Source organism: Euleptes europaea, chromosome 18 (genome assembly GCF_029931775.1).
Source record: "Euleptes europaea isolate rEulEur1 chromosome 18, rEulEur1.hap1, whole genome shotgun sequence".
In the NCBI taxonomy this organism is placed as follows: Eukaryota; Metazoa; Chordata; class Lepidosauria; order Squamata; family Sphaerodactylidae; genus Euleptes; species Euleptes europaea.
Window position 1 is genome coordinate 6,898,194 of NC_079329.1, and position 27,493 is coordinate 6,925,686.

Consider the following 27,493-nt stretch of genomic DNA (forward strand, 5'->3'; position numbering starts at 1 on the left):
GAACTGAAAGGGAGGGTGGGAAATATCTCCTCTGTGACAAAGCACATGGAGTCAAATCACTTTCCTGACCTTGAAGAGCCTGTGTGTGTAGGGACTGGCATGTCCAGTTAGGATAAGGGAAAGTTATGGTTGAATCCCCACTCTCCAATGGCAGGATACTGGCTGACCTTGGGGCAGTCACATCCTTTCAGCCACACTTCAACTCGGGTAGTTATGAGTATAAAATGGCAGAAAGTAGAACAATGCAAACTGCTTTTGATCCCCTTTGGGAGAAAAATCAGAATATAACATTTGTTAAAGGACACGCTGGTAGAGGCTAGGCAACCGAGGCCTAAGCCACAGTTTGCTGCAGATACATTCTCCCCACTCCACATGGGTTGCAGGGTTGTCCCAGAAACCCTAGTCTTCAATAAGGCTCTCAGTCTCGATCTCACACAGAAAATCCAGAGCCAGCATTTTACGTTTGAAATTTACAAGAATGAAACATTCAAATGTAGAATTCTTCCTATGTCTCCACCTAGGAATAAAGGCCCATAGAGACTGTGAAAATGTGCCTGAGATGGCTATTACAGAAGAACACCAGGGAAAGGTTTACGGGTTTCATTCAGTGCAGAAAACAAAACAGACACATGCGACTGAGAAAAAGTTACAGCTGCAGAAGAAGTTATTAGAAGATTGAAAAGTTCAATGCTTTTTCCTTATCAGCTCCTCTCTTCTGTTCAGCTCAGGCCTCAGGATAATGACATAGCACTTCGGAAAAAAGATGCAGCCCAGCAACCCAGCACTGGAGGCCAAGATAGAGAAGATCTCCACGGCCACCATGCCTTTTCCTTGAGTGCTCAGGTAGGTGGGGACAAAGGACAGCCAAACACTGCAGAAGACCAACATGCTGAAGGTGATGAATTTGGCTTCGTTGAAACTGTCGGGCAGCTTTCTGGCAAGGAAAGCCACAATGAAGCAGACTGAGGCCAGTAAGCCCATGTAGCCCAAAACACAGTAAAACACCGTGGCTGACCCTTCATTGCATTGCACGATGATTTCTCTACTGAGTGAATGCATGTCCACATCTGGGAATGGAGGAGAAGTGCCCAGCCAAACAGCACATATAGCAACTTGAACAAAGAAGCAAGAGATAACAATGCAATATGCCAATTGTTTCCCCACCCACTTTCGAAAAACGTTTCCTGGCTTAGAGGCCACGAACACTACAATGACTGTAACAGTTTTTGCCAAGACAGAAGAAACAGCAACGGAGAAGATGATGCCAAAAGTCATTTGTCGGAGGAGGCAGGTCACCTTGTTAGGCTTTCCGATGAAGAGCAAGGAGCAGAGGAAGCATAGGAGGAGAGAGATGAGTAGACAGTAGGTGAGGCTCCGGTTGTTGGCTTTAACGATGGGGGTGTCCTTGTACTTGACAAAGATTGCGAGCACCAGGGCTGTGATCAGAGAAAAGGAGAGGGCCAAAAAGGCTAAAATCATGCTCAAGGGTTCTTCAAAGGAAAGGAAGTTTGGAAACTTGGGAATACATTGATCTTGTCCCAGGTTTGGATAATGACCTTCAGAGCATGGCATACAAGAATCCATGTCTGAAAGGAGAAGAGAACCTATTTAGACATCATATGACAACAAAAGGTTTTCTAAGATTATAGCCTACCTTGTATTCTCAACCATTGATGAAAACAGTTTTGTAAATCTGTCCTAACATTCAAAATACCTAAGAAGTAATGCCAGCGTTTGAGCCCTTACAGCTCATTCCTGAGCTTGGGGGCCAAATGTGCTTAGGGGGTGTCTTGATCCGTGCCATCTGCGCCATTCAAACTGGCATGGATGCCGGCATAGTGACACTTTCCCCTGCCCCCCTGGACTGGTCCTTATACTGGCATCTGGGAAGCATTCCCGAGGCATTCTGGGGAGCATTCCATGGGTGAAGAGCTGCCTGTAGGCAGCTTCCTTACCACTTTCAGCTGAGGAACGCCCTCTTTAGCAACAGCGGTGCTGCACCAGCTTTTTGCTGGTGCAGCATTGCTGTTTTCAATTAGGCTTTCTCCCCTTTTCTAATTTTTCTTTTTAACCCCCCTCCCCTTTTGCAGTACGCTAGCTTCTTTGGAAGCGTCATGACGCCACTACACCCATGCCGTCCCCATCTGTTTCAGCTCTCGGGAATGAGCTGTCAGACATATATTGAAATAAGATCATGAATCCTATTGTGGTTAAAAGATTTTTCTGGGCATTTTAGAGCTCATGGTGATAGTTCTCAATTTCTTACCAAGTTGTCTCTTTCCTTAAAGCAGAACTATGCCCTTCTGCTGTCCAGGAGACCTGTTGTCTTTAGAACTGAATTCCCATTATTTCTCAAAAGTATTAAGCAAATCTCTGGAAATAAATGGAGCAATGCGCAAAACGTTTCAATACCCATACGTTTTTTCATGTTTCTTCATAGTGCAGATGTTCAAATTCCCCCCCTTCTGGCAACCAGTCTACAAAATATATGGCGATCTTCAACAGGAGTAATATGAATCCGAGCATTTCCTACCCTGTTTGTCTGAAATCTTCCCCTCTGGACACGGATCACAATCGTAGCAGCAGAATTTCTCCCCTTCCTTCTTTTTCCTGCTGTAACCTGGCTTGCAGTAGTCATTACACACAGACAGAGGAGGCAGCTGTTATTAAAGAAAATGAGAATGTAGAACTGAGAAGATTTTGGGAGACTTTTGCTTCACAATAGCTGTAAAAGTTGTCAAGGCAATGGAAGAGTATTCTCAAGGAGGAATGCATATTATTCAAAGCACAATGGAACCAGCAAACATCTAAATGTTGCATGCTTGTTCAGCCCATTAACGCCCTAATTAAATACTCAATTAGCAAAATTTGTTGATTAAAAGAATTGTTGAGTCCTTTTGCTGTCCTGTTGAAAGCTTCTGTCTACACATTTGAATAAATGACCGAGTTTTTAATATTTTTGAGAGAGAGTGAAATTATTTTCTCACATGTTCAAAGTATCTGTTCCACTCAATTATGTCTTCTTTGATGATGACTCTTTTACTAAGCAGAACCTGAGGATCCAGCCTCCCGATCTTGACTCTGATATAGGACTTATTTGGAAAAGTGACCAAGTTGGTAATATCAAATCCACCTTTCAATTGTCCATGTTCATTAAAGGTCACTTCATCTCCGGCACTGTTGTTGAAAGCAATTCTCTGAAGAAGTGTGTGGAGCTTAGTAGAAAGAGAAAGAGCATTAAGATACCTGGAGATATTGGAACTTACTCACCAATTTACTCTTTTCAGTTTGAAACAGATTTTTAGACTACTTTCCTCTAGGACGGAAGATTTGTATGAATGCTAGTATTTTGCTTGCTCATGAGAATAAGCTTCCATGGCCAGTTACAAGACAAAGGCATGAAGTATGATTCAGGATGTTTCTGGAATGAATGCTGCTGTTTGAGCATCCAAAAGGATCCATTTTGGTGTTGCTGCATCCAGAGTGCATTTTGTTGGCCAGCACCATTCAACGCCATACAGTGAGGGGGAAAAGTATTTGATCCCCTGCTAAATTTGCCCGTTTGCCCTCTGACGAAGAAATGACCAGTCCATAATTTTAATGGTAGGTTTGTTGTAGCTGTGAGAGACAGAATAAAAACAGGAAAAACCCCAGAAACCCAGAAGAAAAAAGTCAGAGACTGATGTGCATTGTAATGAGGGAAATAAGTATTTGATCTCCTAACAACCAGCCAGATCCTAACCCTAACCCTAACCCTAACCCTCAACCTCCTTGTAGCTGTGAGAGACTGAATAACCCCCAGAAACCCAGAAGACAAAAGTCAGAGATTGATGTGCATTATAATGAGTGAAATTATTATTTGATTCCCCATCAACCAGCTAGATCCTAACCCTAACCCTAACGCTAACCCTCAACCTCCCTTGGTCTGGGGTCCATGCAAGATCTCATCTTGTGGAGTTGCAATGATCATGAGAATGGTGATGAAGCAGCCCAAAACTACACGGGGGGAACTTGTCAATGATCTCAGGGCAGCTGGGACCATAGTCACCATGAAAACAGTTGGTAACACACTACACCGTGAAGGACTGAGATCTTGCAGAGCCCGCAAGGTCCCCTTGCTCAAGACAGCACATGTACAGGCCCATCTGCAGTTTGCCAATGCACATCTGAATCACCCAGTTCTCCTCTGAGCCTATCCATTAGAAGAACAATAGGCATGCCCCCACCTTCCCTACAGAGTTGCAGGAAGCCAAAGGCAGCAGGAATAAAAGAAAAGTCTGCAGGGGCTGGTCAGAAGGGGAGTTGATAAAACTCATGGACAGAGGGTTAGCAGTTACCAGGTGGTGAGATGTAATTTCTCTCTTTTCAACAGCATCTTTGGTTTTTGCTCTGGTTAGTCAGAGGGAAATACTGCATGATTCTATAGGAATTCTCATAATTTCCATGGCTTCTACCATAGAATTTTGTAGAATTCTGACAGCATCATGCTAGGGATAGGGGGTTGATGTCATTTTCAGGTTTTCACACAGAAGTGGTCTTGCACAATCGGTAACATTTGTCTCCCTCCCCTTTGTCACCCTAAGCATGGAAGGAGATATTTTTTGTCAGTGAGGAGTAAATACCTTCCATGGTTGCACATTTGGAAGAGCCAGGCTGCTCCCATCCTCCATCACTCTGTGGTTGGTTCTGGCAGATGCCAAGATGTGTAGAGCATGTGCAATGGCATAGACAGCATTATAGATACTGTAGCTATGGCCACTCATGGTCATTTCAAAAAAAGGTGCCGGGACAGTCTCCAGTCTCTCCTCTCCAGTGCATGTGTCATCCGAATTTGTTGGATTAATGGAATCTGGTAACACACATTGAAAGACTTGTTCCCAGAATTCCTTGATAAAACCATCCCCCTTTTCCCAGGAAGGTTTTATAAGTTGGAGAAACGTATGGAACCCTAGGATATCCTTTGAATGTATTGTGAAGGAAAGAGCACCATGAAATATTTGTATATTATATATCTTTTGCCAAATACTGAATGCAAAGTCAATCTGGGCTGTTGTAATCCACACCTTTCCTGTAGAGGTTCTCGCCACATAATCAGAACCTGTTACATTCATTAAAATTGCGGGAATAAAGATAATGGTTACCAGCCAGGCAAGGGTTACACTTTCTCCATGTACAACAATTGCATTGGCTGTGCTGTCCAGGAAATCTGTATTTCTTCTGTCAAGGTATTTCCACATAAAATCTGCGTCATCCCACAGGACCTGTCTTGTAGCCTTTTCTATGAAGGCCACACAGATTCCATTCCTGGAAAGCATCGCCTCAAATGCTTGCAAAAACCGGTCTCCAGCTTCATCATCCATCGCAATGAGCCCAACCCATGTCCAGCCGAAATGCAGAAGTAACTGGACAATTCCCTCATACTGAAGGGTTTCCTGGGGGGCCGTGCGGTAAAACGGAGGGAGACTGGTTGGGTTTTCCACTTCTGATTCAAATGAGCCAAATGAAAACTAATAAGGAAAAAAATCATGTTACAGAAGGAAAAATGGAATACTTAATTTATCACCTTCTTGTTTCAGAAGTTCTTTAAATGTTACCTCAGATCTTGATCCTATTATATTGGCAATTTAAATCGCATAAAAGACAACTCTGCTTTCCAGACCGCTGCATATCTTCTTTTGCCTGCACATTTCCTCCTGCTGCTAGTAAACTTGTCTGGAACTTTGGCAGTGTTTTACATTTTTGTTTTATTCATTTAAAATATTTGTTACCCTTTTTTTCGCCTTGCTGAACTGAAGATAGTTTATAATGTGGATAAAACAAGCTTTATAAACATACATAGAAGACCACAATTTTAAATCTCAGTCATTCCCAATTTCAGTTTATTTCTCAAAAGATGTCACCATATCTAAATCTTTGATAATTTTTTTTCCCCACAGAGTAGGCGGAATGTATTATCTGGCAGCCTTGAAGACCTTTTTGTGGGAAATGAACCAAATGATACTTTACGGTACTTGAGTTTGGGTAGAAGATATTTAAGAGAATATCGATTCCTTTCTGTTAACATTGTCTATTTGGGTATAGCTTTTCAGCAAGAATGCAATTCCTTCATTGGAAGAAGCAGATTAGTTGGATGCATTCGGACTTTGGATTAAATTCTATTTAATTATAGATCTAGATTCCTCCATAGACTGTGAGAAGACTCATATCAGAGTAACTGGAACAGGTCAGTTGATTAAAGATTGAAATGATAAAGTAGTGTTGGCATGGGGGGGGGGTGGAACTCAGGTATTTAAGTGCAGTTCAGTTCAGTTCATTTAACGTCATTTTACCAGCAGGTATCCGTACAAAATTACAATTTTAAAACCCCAACTGAGGACCTCCATATCTTACTGGCTAAAGAAGAAGAAGAAGAAGAAGAAGAAGAAGAAGAAGAAGAAGAAGAAGAAGAAGAAGAAGAAGAAGAAGAAGGTTTGTTTTTATTTGACAACTTTCTGTACCACTTAAGGGAGAATCAAACTAGCTTACAATCACCTTCCATTCCCCACAACAGACACCTTGTGAGGTAGGTGGGGCTGAGAGAGCTCTAACAGAGCTGAAACTTGCCCAACGTCACCCAGCTGGCTTTGTGTGTAGGAATGGCGAAAGAAATCCAGTTCACCAGATAAGCCTCCGCCACTCATGTGAAGGAGTGGGGAATCAAATCCCGATCTCCAGATCAGACTCCAAAGGAAAGGAAAGGACAACACCGCTCCAAACCACCACTCTTAACCACTACACCATGCTGGCTCTCCAGACCTTTAGTGTGGTTAGGGTTAAGGCTTTGGCCAATAAAGCCATACCATTAAGGGAAAGGACAGGACAACATCTCAATAAATAAAAAAACTAAATTATTCAAATGGATCTGAAATAAAACTGGATTCACCGGCTTCCTAATGAGTGAAAGAAAGGAGGGCCAGGTATATCAAGCTGGGGAGATTTTTCCATAATCGGGGAGCTGCCACTGAAAAGAACCTCTCTTGTGTACCCACTAGATGTGCTTCCTTGATGGGTGGGAGTCAGGGGCCCCTGTCCCTTTAATCTTAATTCCCGACCAGGATCATATTGGGCAAGTGTCCCTGGTTCCAAGCCATGTAGAGCTTTGAAGAACAAAACCAACACCTTGAATTAGGCTGAGGATTGGAACTGTTACAGCATCATGTTCACATGATCCCAGGAGCTGCCCCCAACCATCTGTCTAGCCTCAGCATCCTGTACTAGCTGCAGCTGCCAAACACTCTTCAAGTACTGTGTATTGCAATAGTCCAGTCTAGTTCCACATAAAAGGGCAAAGAGGGTAGTTGAGTGGCAGAGAGTATAGACTAGACTTTTGCAGGGCATCTCCTGGTAGACCTGATCAACATTCACAAGAAAAGCTTATGTAGTCCTGTGCTGAATATTACATGGTATATGTGTTCTGTTTGTATAGATGTAAAACCGTGGTTGTAAAACGGGTCAGGAGAATAAGCGCATGCTCAGTCATACTCAGAGTGTAGAAATGGAACAAGCCAAATTAATGATGATGAACACCTCTTCCCTTGGATTCACATTCATTGTTTGTTGTGTAGAGTTTGATGTGTCAGAAGAAGTGATGCTCCAAATGAAGGAGATAGGCCTGTTGAGATCAGTGATTTTCCACCTAGTCATTATTGTTGACCTTTAGGGGTGTTTTGGATATAATTTCCTTTCTGTGCCCCACACTGATACTGACTGATTGTTTACAAGTAACCTTCTATGTTAATCTGGCAATCAGTTTGGACTAATTGGTATGAGTGAAACAAAACCTTAGTTTCAACATGTACTAGATCAGGAAGGGAGATTAACCTGCATGAGAGATTTGTGAAAATCCAAATAATCACAGTTCTCTGATCATACCTGTGGGATCTTGTAACGACTCAAGAGAATGACCATGTCTAATGAGGTATCAGATCTATATCCCCCAATGACACCCATCACTTTTTTCTTGGTGCCACACTTGTAGTTTGGGACGAGTTCAAGTGATTTGAAGAGTAGGTCGAGGGTAGTCCTGTACGTCCATTTCGGATCTATGGTGGAGTCATGGATGTGGAACCCAAGAGTGACATTGGGCAAGACGTTGGGGTTCTTGTTGATCTCATGGATGGCAAACACCAAGGCGAGGATGTGCTGGTAGAACTTTGTTACAAGGCTGCAACGAAAATCAGTTATTGTTTGAGAAGAGAATGCTTCTATGTATGGCATCTGTATTGGCCACAGATGGTTCTAAAAACATAATAAGGCCCCAGCTAAATCAGGCAAATGGCCCATCTTGGACCCTTTTATTTAAAAACATTAAAATAGCATAATGGCATTTCCTAGGGTTGATCTCTGTAACCACATACCAATCACGTTTCAGCCTCTTGGGCCTTCATCAGTTGTTAATTAAAACACATGTTAAGCCTGCACACATTTACAGAAATAAATAAATAAATAAATGCACATACAAACAGTTCAAACCCAATCAGGCATGTATATAGGTTGTAAAATCTATTACAGTTACTGAAACATCTCGTCAGATTGGTTCTAGTTGTAATACTGGTTAGTATATGTCTCTCATATACTGTGTGTGCAGGTATCAACCTAGTAGAGCAGTGTCCATATACTATGTGTGCAGGTATCAACCTAGTAGAGCAGTCGACTACTGTAAATGTGTGCAGGCTTAACATGTGTTTTAATTAACCACAGATGAAGGCATTTGGTATGTGGTTACAGAGATCAACCCAAGGAAATGCCATTGTGCTATTTTAATGTTTTTAAATATTTTTAACCAACCTTGGGTACCCAGCTTCTGTTTTCAGGTTGGGTTTTATTGCCCTCTTTTTTCTTCCACTATTGGACTCCCTTCCCAGTACAGATGCGGCTTAGCTTCCGAGACCTGATGAGATCGGGCTATATCATGCTGCCCTACATGTAATGCCAAGCAATTTCATTTGGTGATTTATTGTTGTGTAGAAATTCTTATTCAGTTTTCTAAAAACTATTTCTAATCTGTTTCTAATCCCTTTATCATATGCCCTTATATGTTACCCCAATTAGAAGAAGAGTTTGTTTTTATACCGCAATTTTCTCTACATTTTTAAGCATACTCAAACCAGCTTACAATCACCTATGCTTCCTTCCCCATCAAGAAACAGCTTGTGAGGTAGGTGGGGCTGAGAGAGTTCTGAGAAAACTGTGACTAGCCCAAGGTCACCCAGCAGGCTTCATGTATAGGAGTGGGGAATCCAAGCCGGTTCACCAGATTAGAGTCTGCTGCTCATGTGGAGGAATGGGGAATCAAACCGGCTCTGTGGATTAGAATCCACCACCCTAACCACTACACCACACTGGCTCTCCATTTAAGTTGGGGGAATTTGCATTCATGCTACGCTTTTTGAGAGGCTGGGGCAACTTCAGGAATCTTTTAACCTGCATTTGCATGGATGAATCCTTTAGGAAAAATTCTTCATAAAGAGACAAGAGTTCAAAATAAAGTTTTTTGTTTTATTGTAAAAATAAGAAGAATCACACACATGCAAAATGATGTACTCATGTACAATTCACACAAGAACTAGAGAAAATAAAGGGTGGGGGTGTGGGAACAGAGTGAGGGTAGTTGGGGCAATATTTTCGTAAATGGACCAGCATTTCATGGAAGAAAAGCAAGGAGACCTTAAATGTAAGTAAGGGGTATGTGGCCAAATCCAGGCACGCACACACAAACACACACATGAATGGTGAAAGGGCCAATATTTATGGTAAAAATGAGCCCTGAAGCAGCATGAGGTAACTGGCAAAGGAAGGCTTTATCAGGGACAAAGAAACTGTGATTGCTTCTCTGAAGTGACACAAAAAATTGCTTAACCATTGTTGGAAAACAAGAAGATATTTGTGTGTTTGCCTGTTCAATTGCTGATGATCACTCCGTATAGATATAAGAATGAGGGGAAATGTCTAGGAGAGTTTCCCAGGATGGGTGTGGATCAGACAAGAGATGTTTGCTCAAACTCCTCCCCATTACCTTTGATACTTTTTACAGGACAATGATTCAGCTCAAACCCACCCCTTTCTGACTATATATTACTCTTCCTACACACTTGACACTGCGAGACACTGTCCTTCAGTGTTACTCCTCTGAAGATGCCTGCCACAGCTGCTGGCGAAACGTCAGGAAAGAAAATACCAAGACCACGGTCACACAGCCCAGATAACCTACAAGAACCAATGAACTCTGACTGTGAAAGCCTTCGACAAAATCAGATATCATCATCATTCTCTACATTAGTGCAGCCTACAGTGCCTTTTTTAAGGGCATCTGTCAAAACCAAGTACATCCCTTGCCGAGCGCCATACCTTTCAATATTAGAAGGAAATACTACTTGGCGAGCATTTGCCCTAGCTCGATGTTCGGCTCTGCCCTCTGCAGTATTTGAAGGGAATTTCAAAAAGACTCCCCTCAGAAAGACTCTGTCCCTGCAACAGCGGTGAAGCGGAAACACTGGAACATGTCCTTCTCAGGTGTAGGTACTACAAGGAGGACAGGGAGAATATTCCTGGCCCTCTTTTAAGAAAGAACACTGGTTATCCTAAATCTGTTAGAGTTAACATCCTTCTTAAGGATGAATTTTCTCAGGTAGCAAATTTAGTAGCCAGGTTTTGTACAATAGTATTTAATTATAGGAAATCTATTATAGGAGGGGACTGATTGTTTAAATTTATATTGTTGACCAGTTTTTAAAGAGAGTAATATTTTGGATAGTGTTCTAAGAAAATGTATTGTTATCTACTGCCGATTTGAGTGCGCCATGTAACTTCAACCATTTTATGCTTGGCCTAAGGGCCCCGTGGCACAGAGTGGTAAAGCTGCAGTCCTGCAGCCCAAGCTCTGCTCACTACCTGAGTTTGATCCCAACGGAAGTTGGTTTCAGGTAGCCGGCTCAAGGTTGACTCAGCCTTCCATTCTTCTGAGGTCGGTAAAATGAGGACCCAGCTAGCTGGAGATAAAGGGAGGATGACTGGGGGAGGCACTGGCAATCCACCCCGTGAACATAGTCTGCCTAGAAACCCACAGGACCTGTCTTGTAGCCTTTTCTATGAAGGCCACACAGATTCCATTACTGGAAAGCATTGGTTCAAATGTCTGCAAGAAATGGTCTCCACCTTCATCATCCAGAGTGATGAGCCCAACCCATTTCCAGCCGAAATGCAGAAGGAGCTGGAGAATTCCCTCATACTGAAGGGCTTCCTGGGGGACAGTGCGGTAAAAACTAGGGAGACTGGTTGGGTTATCCACTTCTGATTCAAATGTGCCAAATGAAAATTAATGTGAAAAAAATTATGTTACAGAGGGAGAATAAAAATACTGTATTGATCACCTTCCTTTTTCCAAAGGTCTTTAAATGTTATCCTAAATATTGCACTTATTATATCGGCAATGTAAATTGCATAAAAGACAACTCTGTTTTCTAGACAGTTGCACATCTTCTTTTGTCTGCATATTTTCTCCTGCAGCTAGTAAACTTATCTGGAACCATGGCCATGTTTTAAATTTGTGTTTTATTTATCTGTTTATTTAATCACCATCTTTTCACCTTGAAGAACTCAGGGCGGCATATAATGTGAATACAACAAGGATTATAAAAATACATAAAAGATCACAATTTTAAAAACCATTTCCCTTTATTTCTCAAAAGATATCACCATATCTAAATGCTTTATCATTTTTTTCCACATAGTAGGAGAAATGTATTATCCATCAGCCATTACACTTTTTTTTGGGGGGGGGGGATGAATTAAATGATACTTTACGGTACTGGAGTTTGGGTAGAAGATATTTCAGACAACATGGATTCCTGTTGAGATCAGCAATTTTCCAACCTAGTCAATATTGTTGGATCTTTAAGGGGTGTTTTGGGTATTATTTCCTTTCTGTCTATGTCCTTCCATGCCCCAAAGTGATGCTGATTGATTGTTCACAAGTAACCTTCTATGCTAATCTGGCAATTGTGTGTGCATGCGTTTGTAAAGTGCCTTCAAGTCGCAGCCGACTTATGGTGACCCCTTTTGGGTTTTCATAGCAAGAGACTAACAGAGGTGGTTTGCCACCTCTGCACAGCAACCCTGGTATTCCTTGGTGGTCTCCCATCCAAATACTAACCAGGGCCAACCCAGCTTAGCTTCTGAGATCTGACGAGATCAGGCTAGCCTGGGCCATCCATTAGTTTTGACTAATTGCTATGAGAGAAACAGAAACTTGGTTTCAACATGCCATTGCATTCAGGGTTATATTCTATGTCAAATCCAGCAGTGCTCTTTCTGATGGGCAAGATTCTGGCATTAAACAGATTGGGTTCAAGAGGAACATGTCTAAAATATATATTTAAAAAATGGGAGCATATGGTTAATATGGGGGAAAATATCTCTTTGTATCCCCCCCCTTTTGATCATGACTTTCCCTCACACCATTCAGACCCCACCAAGATGTGGAAACTGGAGTCAGGAAGCTGGTTTCAGTTCTTTAGCAGTATCCCAGAAAAACCAGACAATTCTAGCCTTGGTGTTCAAAAGAGGATTCAGAGTAGAAACAAAAATGTTTCTTTCTAGGAATGTTGTTCATAATCTGAGAAGGCAAAAACTACAGTCAAAGGTCACCAGATTTGTGTGAATCTATCACATTTCCTTTCCCCTGCAATCCTGCTTTTCTTCCATTTTCAGTAGCTACCATAATAGAAGCACTGTTCATAGAATGGATCATCCAGTAGATGGATGGAATTCACCAACAATCAAATCAGCACCCAGTATTTGCACCATAAGATATATTGTGATACCCCTGCAATCATCTCAACCTTTTCAAATCGAATGTTCAACACACATCCTTTGGAATCCTTCCTGACAACTATTATTTCAAAACCCATATCACTCCCAAGTGCAATGTAACATATTTCACATCCCTCCCTATTTGTTGCTTATAATTCTTACTCTTTGCAACCCTTGGCACTAGATCGCTAGATGTTTACTCAAACTCCTCTTTATGCTTGATGGCCATCTTGAGGGGCTAGCTACTGTTTGCAGAGGGCTGGATTGCCCATAGGCAATGAGATTAAAAGTCCTCAATGATTTCTAGGTGTCTGTCAGGAGCGCTTAATGTACTATGCAGGGGCAACTGAGGTAATCCTCCATTTACAGTTATGCATATCTTGAGCCGTGGGAAACTGTACATTGACCCAACACAGCTACTAACTCCAAGGCTCTGCACAAGATGGATTCCAGAGACTCCTGAAAACGTTGGTTCACCTCTGTGGAGCAGTGCCCTGCTCTGGCTCCTGCTTGGTCCCTGGTCTGCCAGGTACTCCAGCGTGCTGGAATGATTCTGGCCTTAACAGTTATACCACTTTTCTAAATGAAAAGAGATTTTTAAAGGGGAAGAAATGTGTGCCCACTGGTGCTACACTTGGTTTATTCTGTGCTAATAAACATTACAAGGCTTCTTATGCAACATAACCATTTTGCATTTTCATCAAACTGAAATTTTCTCAAAAGATTCTATATTTTTCAAATATTAGTTCTTTCTTAATTATTTTATTCTTAAATCTTGGCATCCCTTGTGTAGAACAGACCTTGCTCAAAAAAACCCTCACTGTATAGGTATGATAAATGAAACAGTACAAAATTATTCATGAAACAAAAAGCCCTGTCAGTGGTATAAGCAAAATCTTTGTGTCATGAAAAATGAGTATTTCATTTTGGTAGTCACAATATTTCTTTTATCCAGTATTATTAAAAAATGCCCATTCAGTTCTTCAAATGCTAAAAAAAACCCAGACATCATCATCATCTCTACATTAGTGGAGCCATTAATTCCTTACTTTGGAAAACATGCATTATCCTGGGAAGGGTGCCACTCAAATTCAACTTTTTGGGAAGCACAAACAATATGAGTTACAATTCCACCAATTAGGAGTTCACCCGGCTGATACCACTGATGTGGAATCTGAGGAGAAACGTTCCCAGTGCACTTCATACTTTGTACTTTATATACCACAAGTGGAAGCAGCATCTGTATCAGCAGCAATACCTCTCCCTCCACACACACTGTCCTGGGTCTCCTCTACAGCATCATCCTTAGCTTCCTCCTGGTTTCAAGAGGGTGGCTCAGATGGCGCCTGAGTGTTCCAACACTCTTTTCAACAGTGGGCATAGGAACCTTTTGTTTCGTGTCCCAGCCTACTTGTTTGTATGCAGTTCGAGAGATATTGAGTACTGATTCAAAAATGGCCTCTCTCTAGTCCCTTATTTTAGCTGTCAATGGCTCAGCAGAGTGTTTTATAAGCAGAACTTTAAGATTTTATGTCTGGGTTGTTTTCTGCTTCCTTCTAGAAAGCTATTGGAACTGAGACTGGGCAAAGAAATTGCAGTGATTCTGATAATTATAGTGGCGGCTATCTCCCTTGGAAGACTGCTAATATTGTTCTGAAATAATAATTTGCAGAACAAGTGAAGCAAAAATATTTTTTTCTGATCTCGTCCCTGCGTCTCTATAGTGAAGGAGCAGCTGGAATGGGGAGCTCAGAATGATTAGCAGAGGCTCGCCCACCCATGATGCAATAAAAAAAAAATTGGGCATCTCTGAATGGAATCAACAAAGCAAGAATTGCAGGACACTTCTCCTTGGATGAATTTATTTATCTATCTGGAACATTTCTGTACCACTTGTCCAGAGAACCTGTTCAAAGTGGTTTACAAAGTGAAGCATGATAAAGCCATAAACAGCATAAAATCCTTAAAAGTTCCAAGAAACCCAGCCTAAAAATCCATCCATAAAACTCCAAGTTAAACCATGTTTTCTCTCAGGTTAGGGGCCAACAATCAAAATGTTGGAAGATCAACCTGGCAATTACCCACTCGGGGAAACAGAACAGATTTGGCCTTGCACCTAGGGCTGTTGATTCAGTTCGGCCCGAACTGAAAATCAGCCGAATTTCCCCTGATTCGGTGGTTTTTAGTTCGGGAGGAACCGAACTCAAAACTGGCGGGCAACCGGGGGCCCCGAATTCAGCGAGTTCGGGAGTTCACGAACAAATTTGGCAAATTCAGGGCTGTCAGTAAGCAGCATAACCGTCAGTAAGCAGCATTCTCCTCCCCCGGCCAATCGGTGGCCAAGCTGGGTCTTCTTCTGGCCAATCAGTCAGGATTGAGTACTGGAGGAATCAGCTGATGTGCGGCCCGGCCAGGGAGAGAGAGAGAGAGAGAGAGAGAAATCCTCGTGTGTGTGTGTGTGTGGGGTGCTTGTGCACATTTGCTCCTTTCTGTGGCTGCAGGGGGCATATTTTTTGGGGTACAGACCCCAAACTTTCAGTGGAGCTTCAGATGAAGCTTCTTAAGATACCCCCCAAGTTTTGTAAACATTGGGTCAGGGGGTCCCGAGATATGGACTCCCCCCTTTTTCTTTCCATGGCTGCAGGGGGCGCATTTTTGGGGGTACAGACCCCAAACTTTTAGTGGAGCTTCAGATGAAGCTTCTTAAGATACCCCCCAAGTTTTGTAAACATTGGGTCAGGGGGTCTCGAGATATGGGCTCTCCCCCTTCCCCCCTTTTCCATTTATGTGGCTGCAGGGGGCGCTTTTTTGGGGATATAGCCCCCAAACCTTTAGCATAGCTTCAGACAATTATTCTTAAGATACCACCCAAGTTTTGTAAAGATGGGTTCAGTGGGGGCAGAAATATCGCTTCCCCCCTTTTCTCTTTCCGTGGCTGCAGGGGGCGCATTTTTTGGGGTGCAGATCCCAAACTTTGAGCGGAGTTTCAGACCAGTGTTCTTAAGAGACCACCCAAGTTTTGTGAACATTGGGTCAGGGGGTCCCGAGATATGGGCTTTCCCCTTTCCCCTTTCCCCTTTTCCCTTTCCCCTATTGGGATGAATGGATCAGCCGATCCTGTGTGCATCTTCTCCAGAGCAAAACGTGCCGTGCCTAATTGGAATCATCTTGGATTACAAGTCCTTGGAACAGAAGACAGCCACAGTAAGACCCCTTTGGGGGCTTTAATCTATAATTTTTCACCTGTGTATGTGTGTGTGTGTGTGGGGGAAAGCAGAGTCTGTGTGTGTGTGGGGAGGGAGCAGTTTCTGTGGGTGGGGGGGAAGCCAAAGGGGGCTTTCGTTGGTTCTGCCTGGGGTGTGTGTTCCCCCTCGAGTCTCTCGCTCCCTGGTTTGAGGGGGGAGGTTTCAGTTGTGTGTCTTCTGGTTTTCCCTGTTGCAAAGGTGTTGTTTTACAAGGTTGTGTTGCTTTGCAAGCTGTTGTCAGGGCTGGGAGCTTTGTGCGTGGGCGGCAAGCTCTGCTGAGAGATGCACATTAAGGGTGGGGGGACCCCTTTCAGGGTCCATATCTCAGCCCCCCCTGACCCAATCTTTACAAAACTTGGGGAGTCTTTCAATAAACGTCCTTTGAAGCTCTGCTGGAAGTTTGGGACCTCTAACCCAAAAAATGCCCCCCCCCGAGCCACGGAAAGGCGCGATTGTGTTTTTAATGGCTTTATTCGGCCGAATTTTTTTCCGAACTTTGAATTCCCGCCGAATTGAACGGATCCGAAGTGGGGGAGTTCGGACTTCGGCATATCCCGAATCTAAACGGGCCGAATTCGGCCGAATCCGAACTATACTGAATTTTTTAAAATTCAACAGCCCTACTTGCACCTAAACGACAGTTCCCTAGGTGTCAGGCGAGTCTCAAAGGGAACGCCCAACAAGAATGGAATGGGAACATTGTGGCCTAAGCAATGCCCAAAAACCTCCCTTCCCCTTCTGTTTTAGTGTTTGGAAGTCATGGTTACCTGTGACAGGACTGACTCATCAGAAAACAAAGCTGTGGGTTTCAAAATAGGTGATCCACTTCAGGAAGATTGTGGGACTTGTAGTTCCATCCTTTCAATCTCCCAAAGACACCTGCAGTTTTTCCATTCAGTATTCAAAGTACCATTGCATATTGCAAGTGCAGTAAGCTTCAGGGTTGGCTAGAGGGGGAAATTTGCACATCACTCCCAAGTCCTGGCTGGGATCTCTTTTTGGAGATTTGTAGGGTGAAAAGCCTAAACTCCTGAAACAAACTGAAGAACAAGGTGGCAAATGGGTCCTTTCTGAGCATGTGTGAATTGGTTATGTTCACATATTCCTGAAGGAGGTGGATTGTCAGCATCTCTTCCAATCTGGTTGTGGGACGGAAATGGTCTTGGTCTATGTTCCTCAAACAGTTTTGCAGTGAGAGCTAGATCATCCCTCTGCTGCGATGTGGGTGCTTCTGCATCAGGCCAAACGTGACCTCATCAGGTGGGGATGTGGATTGGGCCCCCTTTCCATCAGTCTGCTTCTGCCTGGCTACCAGCTGAATGTCAGTGTGGAGAGGTAGGAATCAGTCGGAGGTTACCGCCATTAGCAGGCATCTGGGATCCTAAGGGGATGACCATCAGCAATGGTCCACTTCCAGAGAGCAGCAGAAGTGACATCAGCATGTCACCAGCAACCACATGGAGATCTGGTATTTGGACAAAACGTCTTGGTGAAATGGTATCACCCACAACAGAGGCCTAGGGCTCAGTTTGCTGCAGATATATTCTTCCCACTCCGCACCAGTTGCAGGGGTGTACCTGGCACCCTAGTCTTCAATCAGGCTCTCAGTCTCGATCTCAAACAGATAATCCTAAACCAGCATTTTACGTTTGAGATTAACAGGAATGAAATATTCAAATATAGAATTCTTACTACCTCCCCACCTAGGAAAAAAGTCCCATAGAGACTGTGTAAATGTGCCCAAGAGGCCTATTACAGAAGAATGTCAGGGAAAGGTTTATGGGTTTCATTCACTGCAGAAAACAAAATTGCCACATGTGACTGAGATAAAGATACAATTGCAGAACAAGAAAATAGAAGATAGAAAAGTTCAATGCTTTTTCCTGATCAGCTGCTCTCTTCTGTTCAACTCAGGCCTCAGGATAATCACATAGCATTTGGGGAAAAAGATGCAACCTAGTAAGCCAGCACTGGAAGCGAAGATGGAGAAGATCTCTACGGCCACAGTGTCTTTTCCTTGAGTGCTCAGGTAGGTGGGGACAAAGGACAGCCAAACACTGCAGAAAACCAACATGCTGAAGGTGATGAACTTGGCTTCGTTGAAACTGTCAGGCAACTTTCTGGCCAGGAAAGCCACAATAAAGCAGACGGTGGACAGAATTCCCATGTAGCCCAAGACACAGTAAAACATGGCAGTTGACCCTTCATTGCATTGCACGATGATTTCTCTACTGAGTGAATACATGTCCACATCTGGGAAAGGAGGAGAAAATGCCAACCAAACAGCACAAATGCCAACTTGAACAAAAAAGCAAGAAATAACAATGTAATACGCTAATTGTTTCCCCACCCACTTTTGAAAAATGTTTCCTGGCTTAGAGGCCATAAACACTAAAACAACCGTAACAGTTTTTGCCAAGACAGAAGAAACTGCAACTGAGAAGATGATGCCAAATGTTGTTTGTCGTAGAAGGCAGGTCACCCTGTTGGGCCTTCCAAAGAAGAGCAAGGAGCAGAGGAAGCATAGGAGGAGAGAGATGAGTAGACAGTAGGTGAGGCTCCGGTTGTTGGCTTTAACGATGGGGGTGTCCTTGTATTTGACAAAGATTGTGAGCACCAGGGCTGTGATCAGAGAGAAGAAGAGAGCCAAAAAGGCCAAAATCATGCTCAAGGGTTCTGCAAAGGAAAGGAAATTTGGAATCTTGGGAATGCATTGATCTTGTGACAGGTTTGGATAATGACCTTCAGAGCAAGTCATGCAATAATCCATGTCTGAAAGGATAAGATAAACCTATTTAGACACTTCCATCATTTGAAAACAAGAGGTTTTCTGACAGAATACCTAATCTTGTATGGTCAACACTTGATGAAAAGCGATTTGTTAACCTCCATCTCTCCAGGATCAGAGGAGCATGCCGATTATCTTAGGTGCTGTGGAACACAGGCAGGACGGTGCTGCTGCAGGCGTCTTGTTTGGGGGCTTCCTAGAGGAACCTCTTTGGCCACTGTGTGAACAGACTGCTGGACTTGATGGGCCTTGGTCTGATCCAGCAGGGCTTTTCTTATGTTCTTAACCTGTCCTAGCATTGACTTTCAGCCTGTAGAGATATTTTGAAGTGAGTGTGAATCCTACTGTGGTTATGTCAGAGACCATGACAAACTGAGTTGTCATTTTTTCTCATAAGTATTAAGCAAATATCTGGAAATAAATTTAGCAACCCAAAGAATGTTCAACCCTGAGAAGCTTTTTCATGTTTCCCCATTGTGCGGATGTTTAAATTCCTTCCCTTCAGGCCATCAGTGTACAAAACATATGGGATCAATAATAATCCTACCCTCTTTGTCTGAAATTTTCCCCTCTGGACACGGATCACAATTGTAGCAGCAGAATTGCTCCCCTTCCTTCTTTTTCTTGCTGTAACCAGGCTTGCAGTTGTCATTACATACCGATAAAGGAGGTAGCTGTCATTGAAGAAAATGAGAATGTAGAACTGAGAAGATTTGGGGAGTATTTTGGTTTACAATACTTGTAAAAGTTGTCAAGGTAATGAAAGAGTAATATCTGAGATCTCAATTAGGAATGTGCATTATCCAAAGCACAATGGAACCAACAGAGGTTGAAATGTTGCATGCTCTTTGAGCCCATTAATCCTCTAAGTGCTCAATCTGCAAAATTCATGGATTAAAAAATTGTTGCGTCCATTTGCTATTCTTTTTAAAGCTTCTGTCTACTTATTGCACTAAAAGTCAAAGAGTGTTGTATGCTTTTGAGAGAGAGTGATAATGTTTTCTCACCTGTGCGAGGTATCTGTTCCACTTAATTCTGTCCTCACTGATAATAACTCGTTTACTAAGCGGAACCTGTGGATCCAGCCTCCCAATTTGGACTCTGACATAGGACCTATTTGGAAAAGTGACCAAGTTGGTAATATCAAATCCACCTTTCAATTCTCCATGTTTGTTAAAGCTCACTTCATCTCCTGCACTGTTGTTGAAAGCGATTCTCCGAAGAAGTGTGTGGAGCTTAGTAGAAAGAGAAAGAGCATTAAGGTTCCTGGAGACAATTAGATGGATTGGAAAGTACTTAGTAGGGTTGTGCATATCGATAAACCCGAACCAAAAGGAAACCTGAAATTAGCCGTTTCGGCAGCATTTAGGTTTTGTTTTAACCGAATACCAAAAGCTGTGAATACAGCCGAAGCTGGACAACCGATTGCCGAATCAGTTCGGCTTCAACTTTTCCCTATGGGAATGTATTTAATGGGCTGTGGGGGAGGAATTTTTGGAGGTAGAGTCCCCAAATTTTCAGGGTAGCTTCAAGGGACTCTCCTTGCATGAACCCCCATGTTATGTGAAGATTGGGTCAAGAGGTCCAATTTTATGGGGTCCGGAATGGGTATACCCCCTTCTTCCAATGAGAAGCTTTGTAAACTTTACCATACTTCTCTATGGAGGAGGAAGGTGACCCCTTCCAGACCCCATAAAATTGCCCCCCCCCGACCCAATCTTCACTCTATCTCCAAAAATGCCCTCACAGGAGCTTTGAAAAAAAAATCCCCATAAACTATAATGGACCCAATTTTTTTCGGTAAACCCGGAAATAAAGACAAAATACCCCTTTACTAGTGTGGGTATTTGGCTTATTCTGGGTTTACAAAAAACAATTGGGGCCAGTAAACTAGAACCCAAAATTTACTGAATTTTGTTGTTTTTGAGCACAGCCCTAGTACTCACCAATACTTTTCAGTTTGAAACAGATTATGAGAATACTTTATTCTAGGATGGAAGATTTTTATGAATGCAAGTATTTTGCTTGCTCATGAAAATAAGCTTCCATTGCCAGTTACAAGACAAAGAAATGAAGGATGATTCAGTGTGTTTCTGGAACGAATGCTGCTGAAGGAGCTTCAAAAAAGATCCATTTTGGTTTTGCTGCATCCAGAATACATTTTGTTGGCCAGCAGCATTCAGCGCCATATATGCGCAAATGAACCAACTAGGGCTGTTGAATTAAAAAAAATTCGGTATAGTTCGGATTTGGCTGAATTCGGCCCGTTTAGATTCGGGATATGCCGAAGTCCGAACTCCCCCACTTCGGGTCCATGCAATTCGGCGGGAATTCAAAGTTCGGGAAAAAATTCGGCCGAATAAAGCCATTAAAAACACAACCGCGCCTTTCCGCGGCTCTCTGGGGAGGCATTTTTGGGGGTAGAGGTCCCAAACTTTCAGAGGAGCTTCAAAGGACCCTTCTTGCCAGACCTCCCAAGTTTTGTAAAGATTGGGTCGGGGGGGCTGAGATATGGGCCCCGAAAGGGGTCCCCCCACCCTTAATGTGCATCTCTGGGCAGAGCTTGCCGCCCACGCACAAAGTTCCCAGCCCTACAAACAGCTGATGAGAGCAAGGGCGGGGCAGGTGCTAAGAACTTTGCAAAGCAACACAACTGCAAAGCAACACCTTTGCAAACATGCAAAGGGCGGGGCAGGTGTGAAGAATTTTGCAAAACAATACAACTGCAAAGCAACACAAGCACGCAATGCAACACCTTTGCAACAGTGCAAAGAAACACCTGACACCTGGGAGTTTGCAAACCATGGAAAGGGACAGAGGCAGCTAGCTATGCATAATGAGCAGGAGGGGGTGGAATTTCTCCTTTTGCATTGGCTTGGGACCAGGCAGATGCATTCTTTAAGTCACCATTTGAAAACCAGTTTTGAGCAAGCATCAAAATAACCTAACTGATCTTATGAATGAGGGAAAACCTGAAGACATAAAAATGAAGCCCCCCCCCTCAAACCAGGGAGAGAGAGACTGGAGGGGGAACACACACCCCAGGCAGAACGGGCAAAAGCCCCCTTTGGCTTCCCCCCCCACCCACAGAAACTGCTCCCTCCCCACACACACACAGACTCTGCTTCCCCCCCCCACACACACAGAAAAGAAAAAATTACAGATTAAAGCCCCCAAAGGGGTCTTACTGTGGCTGTCTTCTGTTCCATCAGGAGGGGCTGGGAGGCTGGGTAATCCAATATGATTCCATTTGTATCCAATATGAGATCCATATGTATGCATCTCTCGAGGGTGATCCATTCATTCCAATAGGGAAAAGGGGAAAGCCCATATCTCGGGGGGCCCTGACCCAATGTTTACAAAACTTGGGTGGTCTCTTAAGAAGCCTTGTCTTAAGCTCCGCTGAAAGTTTGGGGTCGGCACACCCAAAAATGTGCCCCCTGCAGCCACGGAAAGAGAAAAGGGGGGAAGCCGATATTTCTGCCCCCACTGAACCCATCTTTACAAAACTTGGGTGGTCTCTTAAGAAAGATTGTCTGAAGCTATGATAAAAGTTTGGGTGCTGCACCCCCAAAAATGCGCCCCCTGCAGCCACAGAAATGGAAAAGGGGGAGAGGAAAAAGGGGTGGAGCCCATATCTCGGGACCCCCTGACCCAATGTTTACAAAACTTGGGGGGTCTCTTAAGAAGCCTTGTCTGATGCTCCGCTGAATGTTTGGGGTCGGCACACCCAAAAATGCGCCCCCTGCAGCCATGGAAAGAAAAAAGGGGGGAGCCCATATCTCGGGACCCCCTGACCCAATGTTTACAAAACTTGGGTGGTCTCTTAAGAAGGCTTGTCTGAATATCCCCTGAAAGTTTGGGGTTTGTACCCCAAAAAATGCCCCCCCTGCAGCCACAGAAAGGAGCGAATGTGCACAAGCACCCCCGCACACACACACACAAGGATTTCCCTCTCTCTCTCTCTCCCCGGCTGGGCCGCACATCAGCTGATTCTTCCAGTACTCAATCCTGTCTGATTGGCTAGAAGAAGACCCAGCTTGGCCACTGATTGGCCAGGAGAGGAGAATGCTGCTTACTGAAGGTTATGCTGCTTACTGACGGCCCCGAATTAGCCGGATTTATTCGTGAACTCCCGAACTCGCTGAATTCGCCCCCCCCTTTTCCTGCCATTTTTGAGTTCGGTTCCTCCCGAACTAAAAACCACCGAATCAAGGGAAATTCGGCTGATTTTCAGTTCGGGCCGAACCGAATCAACAGCCCTAGAACCAACCATTAGAACAGGGATGGGGAACCTCAGGCCCGGGGGCCGAGGACATTTTATGTTGCCCTTGGGAGCTCCGGGGCCCTGCCACAGAGGCTGGGCACAGGGCGGCCCTCCCCAAGGGTGTTCCTGGGGCCGCGGCTTACAAGGGCACTGCGGCGCCCTTTGGACCTCCTCTCGCCAACTGTCGGCTGTTGGTCGGCGAGAGGAGAGGGGAGGGGGAGGGACGCTTCCCCCAAGGCTGCCCCCTACAGCCGCGGCGTGCAGGAACGCTGCAGCACATTGTAAGCCCCTCTCACTGCCTGTTGGCTGTTGAGCAGCGAGAGGGGGGAAGAGGCCGGCGGCTCCCGGCAGCAGAGCATGCATGCGGGAGCTGATCGGGCTTTGAGGGGGGCTTTTGTGGACTCTGGGGGGGAGGGTATGGAGACTGGGGCCTGGTCGCGCAGGGCTCCGTGCGCCGTTGTGTGTGTGTGGGCGGGGAAGGCTTTTCTTTCTTTTCTTCCTCTTTTTCTGTCACTCTTTCTCCTTTCTCTCCCTCTTTTTCTCCCCCTTTTTCTGTCTCTTTCTTTGTCTCTCTCCGTCCTTTTCTTTCTTTCTCTCCGTTCTTTTCTTTCTTTCTCCCCCTCTCTCCATTTCTTTCTCCCTTTCTCTCTTTCTCCCTCCCTCCCTTTTCCTCTTTCTCTGTTTTCCTTCCTCTCTTGTCGATTGACTATGGGCTCCGCCCCCCTGGCGCCTCGTTTGCTCGGGCCCACAGCTGGCTGCCCTCCCGCCTGGGAGGGGGGAGCGGGGGCGCCCTGCAGGCCTTCTCTGTGCGGCCTCCCCTGGGGTTGCCAACCTCCAGGTGGTGGCTGGAGACCTGGCAACCCTAGCCTCTCCCCCCCCACCGGGAGATCTACACCTGGTATGGCCCCTGAATGATGTCATAAATGTACAAATGGCCCTTGGCAGGAAAAAGGTTCTCCACCCCTGCATTAGAACAACAATAGGCATGCCCCCCTTTCCCTACTGAGCTGCAGGAAGCTAAGGAAGCAGGAAAAGAAGCCTGCAGGGGCCAGTCAGAAAGAGAGTTGCTGAAACTCCTCGACATAGAGTTAGTAGTTACCAGATGGTGATATGTAATTTCTCACTTTTCAAGAGCACCTCTAGGTTTTTACTCTGGTTAGTCCAAGGGACATGATTTTATAGGATTTCCCATAATTGTCATGGCTTCTACCATGAGAATTTTGGAGAATTCTGTCAGTATCATAGGGTCGCCATGAGTCGGAAGGGACTTGGCGGCACTTATCACACACACACACACACACATCATGGTGGAGGAAGGGGGCTGATGTCATGTCTGGATTAAAGGAGTGATCTGGCACCATCAGTGATCATTGGCTCCACCCCTTTGGAACCCTAAGCACTGCAGGGGACATTTTTTCTCAGGGAGGAGTAGATACCTTCCAAGGCGGCACATTCAGAGGAGCCAGGCTGCCCCAATCCTCCATCACTCTGTGTTTGGTTCTGGCAGATCCCAAGATGTGTAGAGCATGTGCAATGGCATAGACAGCATTATAGATACTGTAGCTATGGCCAGTCATGCTCATTTCGAAAAACGGTGCCGAGACAGTCTCCAGTCTCTCCTCTCCAGTGCATGTCTCATCCGAATTTGTTGGATTAATGGAATCTGGTAACACACATTGAAAGACTTGTTCCCAGAATCTCTTGATAAAACCATCCCCCTTTGCCCAGGAAGGTTTTATTTGTTGGAGAAATGTATGGAATCCTAGGATGTCCTTTGAATGAATTGTGAAGGAAAGAGCACCATGGAATATTTGTATATCATATGGCTTTTGTACAATAGAGAATGCAAAATCAATCTGGGCTGTTGTAATCCACACCTTTCCTGCACAAGTTCTCTCCACATAATCGGAACCTGTAAAATTCATTAAAGTTGTGGGAATAAACATAATGCTTGCCAGCCATGTAAGGGTTACACTTTCTCCATGGAGAACAATTGCATTGGCTTTGCTATCCAAGAAATCTGTATTACTGGTGTCGAAATATTTTAATATAAATTGTATGTCATCAAACACAACCTGTGTTATGGCTTTTTCTCTGAAGGCCACACAGATTCCTTTCCTGGAAAGCATCGGCTCAAATGCTTGCAAAAAACGGTCTCCTACTTCATTATCCATAGTGAAGAGCCCAACCCATTTCCAGCCGAAATGCAGAAGTAGTTGGACAATTCCCTCATACTGAAGGGTTTCCTGGGGAACTGTGCGGTAAAAGGAAGGGAGGCTGGTTGGGTTATCCACTGCTGATTCAAATGAGCCAAATGAAAACTAATAAGGAAAAAAATAATGTTACAGAGGGAGAATAGGAATACTTCATTTATCACCTTCTTGTTTCAGAAGGTCTTTAAACGTTACTTCAGATCTTGCCCAATTTCAATTTATTTCTCAAAATTATCACCTTATCTAAATGGTTTATCGCTTCTTTTTTTCACACAGCAGGAGGAATGTATTCTCCGGCAGCCATTAAAATCTTTTTTGGGAAAAGTGAACCAATAATACTTTACGGTACTGGAGTATCGGTAGAAGGTATTTCACACAACATTGATTCTTTTTTGTCATTCTTTTGGGGAAATATAATCAGATTGCCTAAGTGTGTATCAGGTATAGCTGTTTAGCAAGAATTTGCAAGACCTTCATTGGAAGAAGGACAGTATTGTCTACTCTGATTGGCAATGGCTCTCCAGGGTCTCTGGCAGAGGTCTTTCCCATCAAGTACTGCCTGATCAATGTAACTGGAGATGCTGGGGATTGAACCTGGACCTTCTGCATACCAAGTAGTTGGTCCCACTGAGCCATGGATGACTGCTTGTTCACCAGTAACCTTCTATGCTTATCTGGAAATTATTTTTGATTAATTCTTTTGAATTCTTATGGTTTCAACATGCCATTGAATCAGTGGTATATTCTATGTTATATCCAGCAGTGTTCTTTCTTATGGGCCTGATTCTGGCACTAAACAGATTGGATTTAAGAGGTGCATGTTTAAAATTTATATTTTTTAAAAATCGAAGCATATGGTCAATACAGGGGAAAATCGCACTTTGTATTTTCCCTCCTTTTGATCGTGACTTTCCCTCAGCCCATTCAAACCATACTCGTATGTGGAAACTGGAGTCATGACGCTGATTTCTGTCCTTTAGCATTATCCCAGAAGAACCAGACACCTCTAGCTTTGGTGTTCAAATGAGGATTCAAACAAAAAAGTTGCCTTCCAGGAATGTTGTTCATATTCTGAGAAGCCAAAACCCACAGCCAAGTGTCACCAGATGTGTGTGAATCCACCACATTTCCTTTCCCCTGCAATCCTTCTTTGTTTCCATTTTGAGTAGCTACCATAATACAAGCACAGTTCATAGTACTTAGAATGGATTATCCAGGTGATGGATGGAATTGGCCAATAATCAAATCAACACCCATGCATTGAACAGAATCAAGTATTATAACACCCCCCCCAAATCATCTCAACATATTCAAATGGAATATTCGACACACATCCTTTGAAATACTTCCTGACAACTCTCATTTCAAGATGCATATCACACCCAAATGCAAAATTACATATTTCACCTCTCCCCTATTTTTTTGCTCATAGTTTTTACTCTTTGAAAACCTTGGCCCTAGATCAGGAAGGGGCTTAAACTGCATGTGAGATTTGTGGAAGTCCAAATAAACGCAGTTCTCTGATCATACCTGTGGGATCTTGTAATGACTTAAGAGAGTAGCCATGTCTGTTGAGGTTTCAGAACTATATCCCCCAATGACACCCATCATTTTTTTCTGGATGCCACACTGGTAGTTTGGGACAAGTTCAAGTGATGTGAAGAGGAGGTCCAGGGTTGTCCTGTAAGTCCATTTCAGAAATATATGGGAGTCATGGATGTGGAACCCAAGAGTGACATTGGGCAAGATGTCGGGGTTCTTGTTGATCTCATGGATGGCAAACACCAAGGCGAGGATGTGCTGGTAGAACTTTGTTATCAGGCTGCAACCAAAATCAGTTATTGCTTGAGAAGGGAACTCTTCAATATACAGCATCTTTATTGGTCACATATGGATCTAAGAACATGATAAGGGCCCAAAGAAATTTGAGAAATGGCTCATCTGGGACACTTTTCTTTCCAGCAGCACAATGCTACTGGGAAACTCACAAGCTGGACATTGAACTATCAGACGTTCCCACTACCCACCAATGCTGGCATTCAACTGGATACTGGAGGTTCCTCTTAGTTAGCAATACAACTGCCCCTGAATAGATCTATGAATTTGTTTTGACCCCCCTGAAGACACATAA

The 27,493-nt window shown here is 43.9% G+C and overlaps 2 protein-coding genes across 2 annotated transcripts; both read right to left on the bottom strand.

The window, feature by feature from the left end:
* Positions 1-684: 684 nt before the first annotated feature.
* On the bottom strand, positions 685-8,256 carry LOC130490280 (vomeronasal type-2 receptor 26-like). Its single transcript, XM_056864106.1, has 5 exons — positions 7,912-8,256; positions 5,064-5,507; positions 2,988-3,215; positions 2,534-2,660; positions 685-1,586 (listed from the first exon to the last, which is right to left on the bottom strand). The coding sequence occupies exons 1-5, from the start codon at positions 8,254-8,256 to the stop codon at positions 685-687; spliced, it is 2,046 nt and encodes a 681-aa protein (XP_056720084.1).
* A 9,708-nt stretch (positions 8,257-17,964) lies between these two features.
* On the bottom strand, positions 17,965-27,237 carry LOC130490281 (vomeronasal type-2 receptor 26-like). The gene is made up of 5 exons (XM_056864107.1): positions 26,893-27,237; positions 25,027-25,470; positions 19,890-20,117; positions 19,430-19,556; positions 17,965-18,866 (listed from the first exon to the last, which is right to left on the bottom strand). Exons 1-5 carry the CDS (start codon positions 27,235-27,237, stop codon positions 17,965-17,967), a joined length of 2,046 nt encoding a protein of 681 aa, XP_056720085.1.
* Between the last annotated feature and the right edge of the window lie 256 nt (positions 27,238-27,493).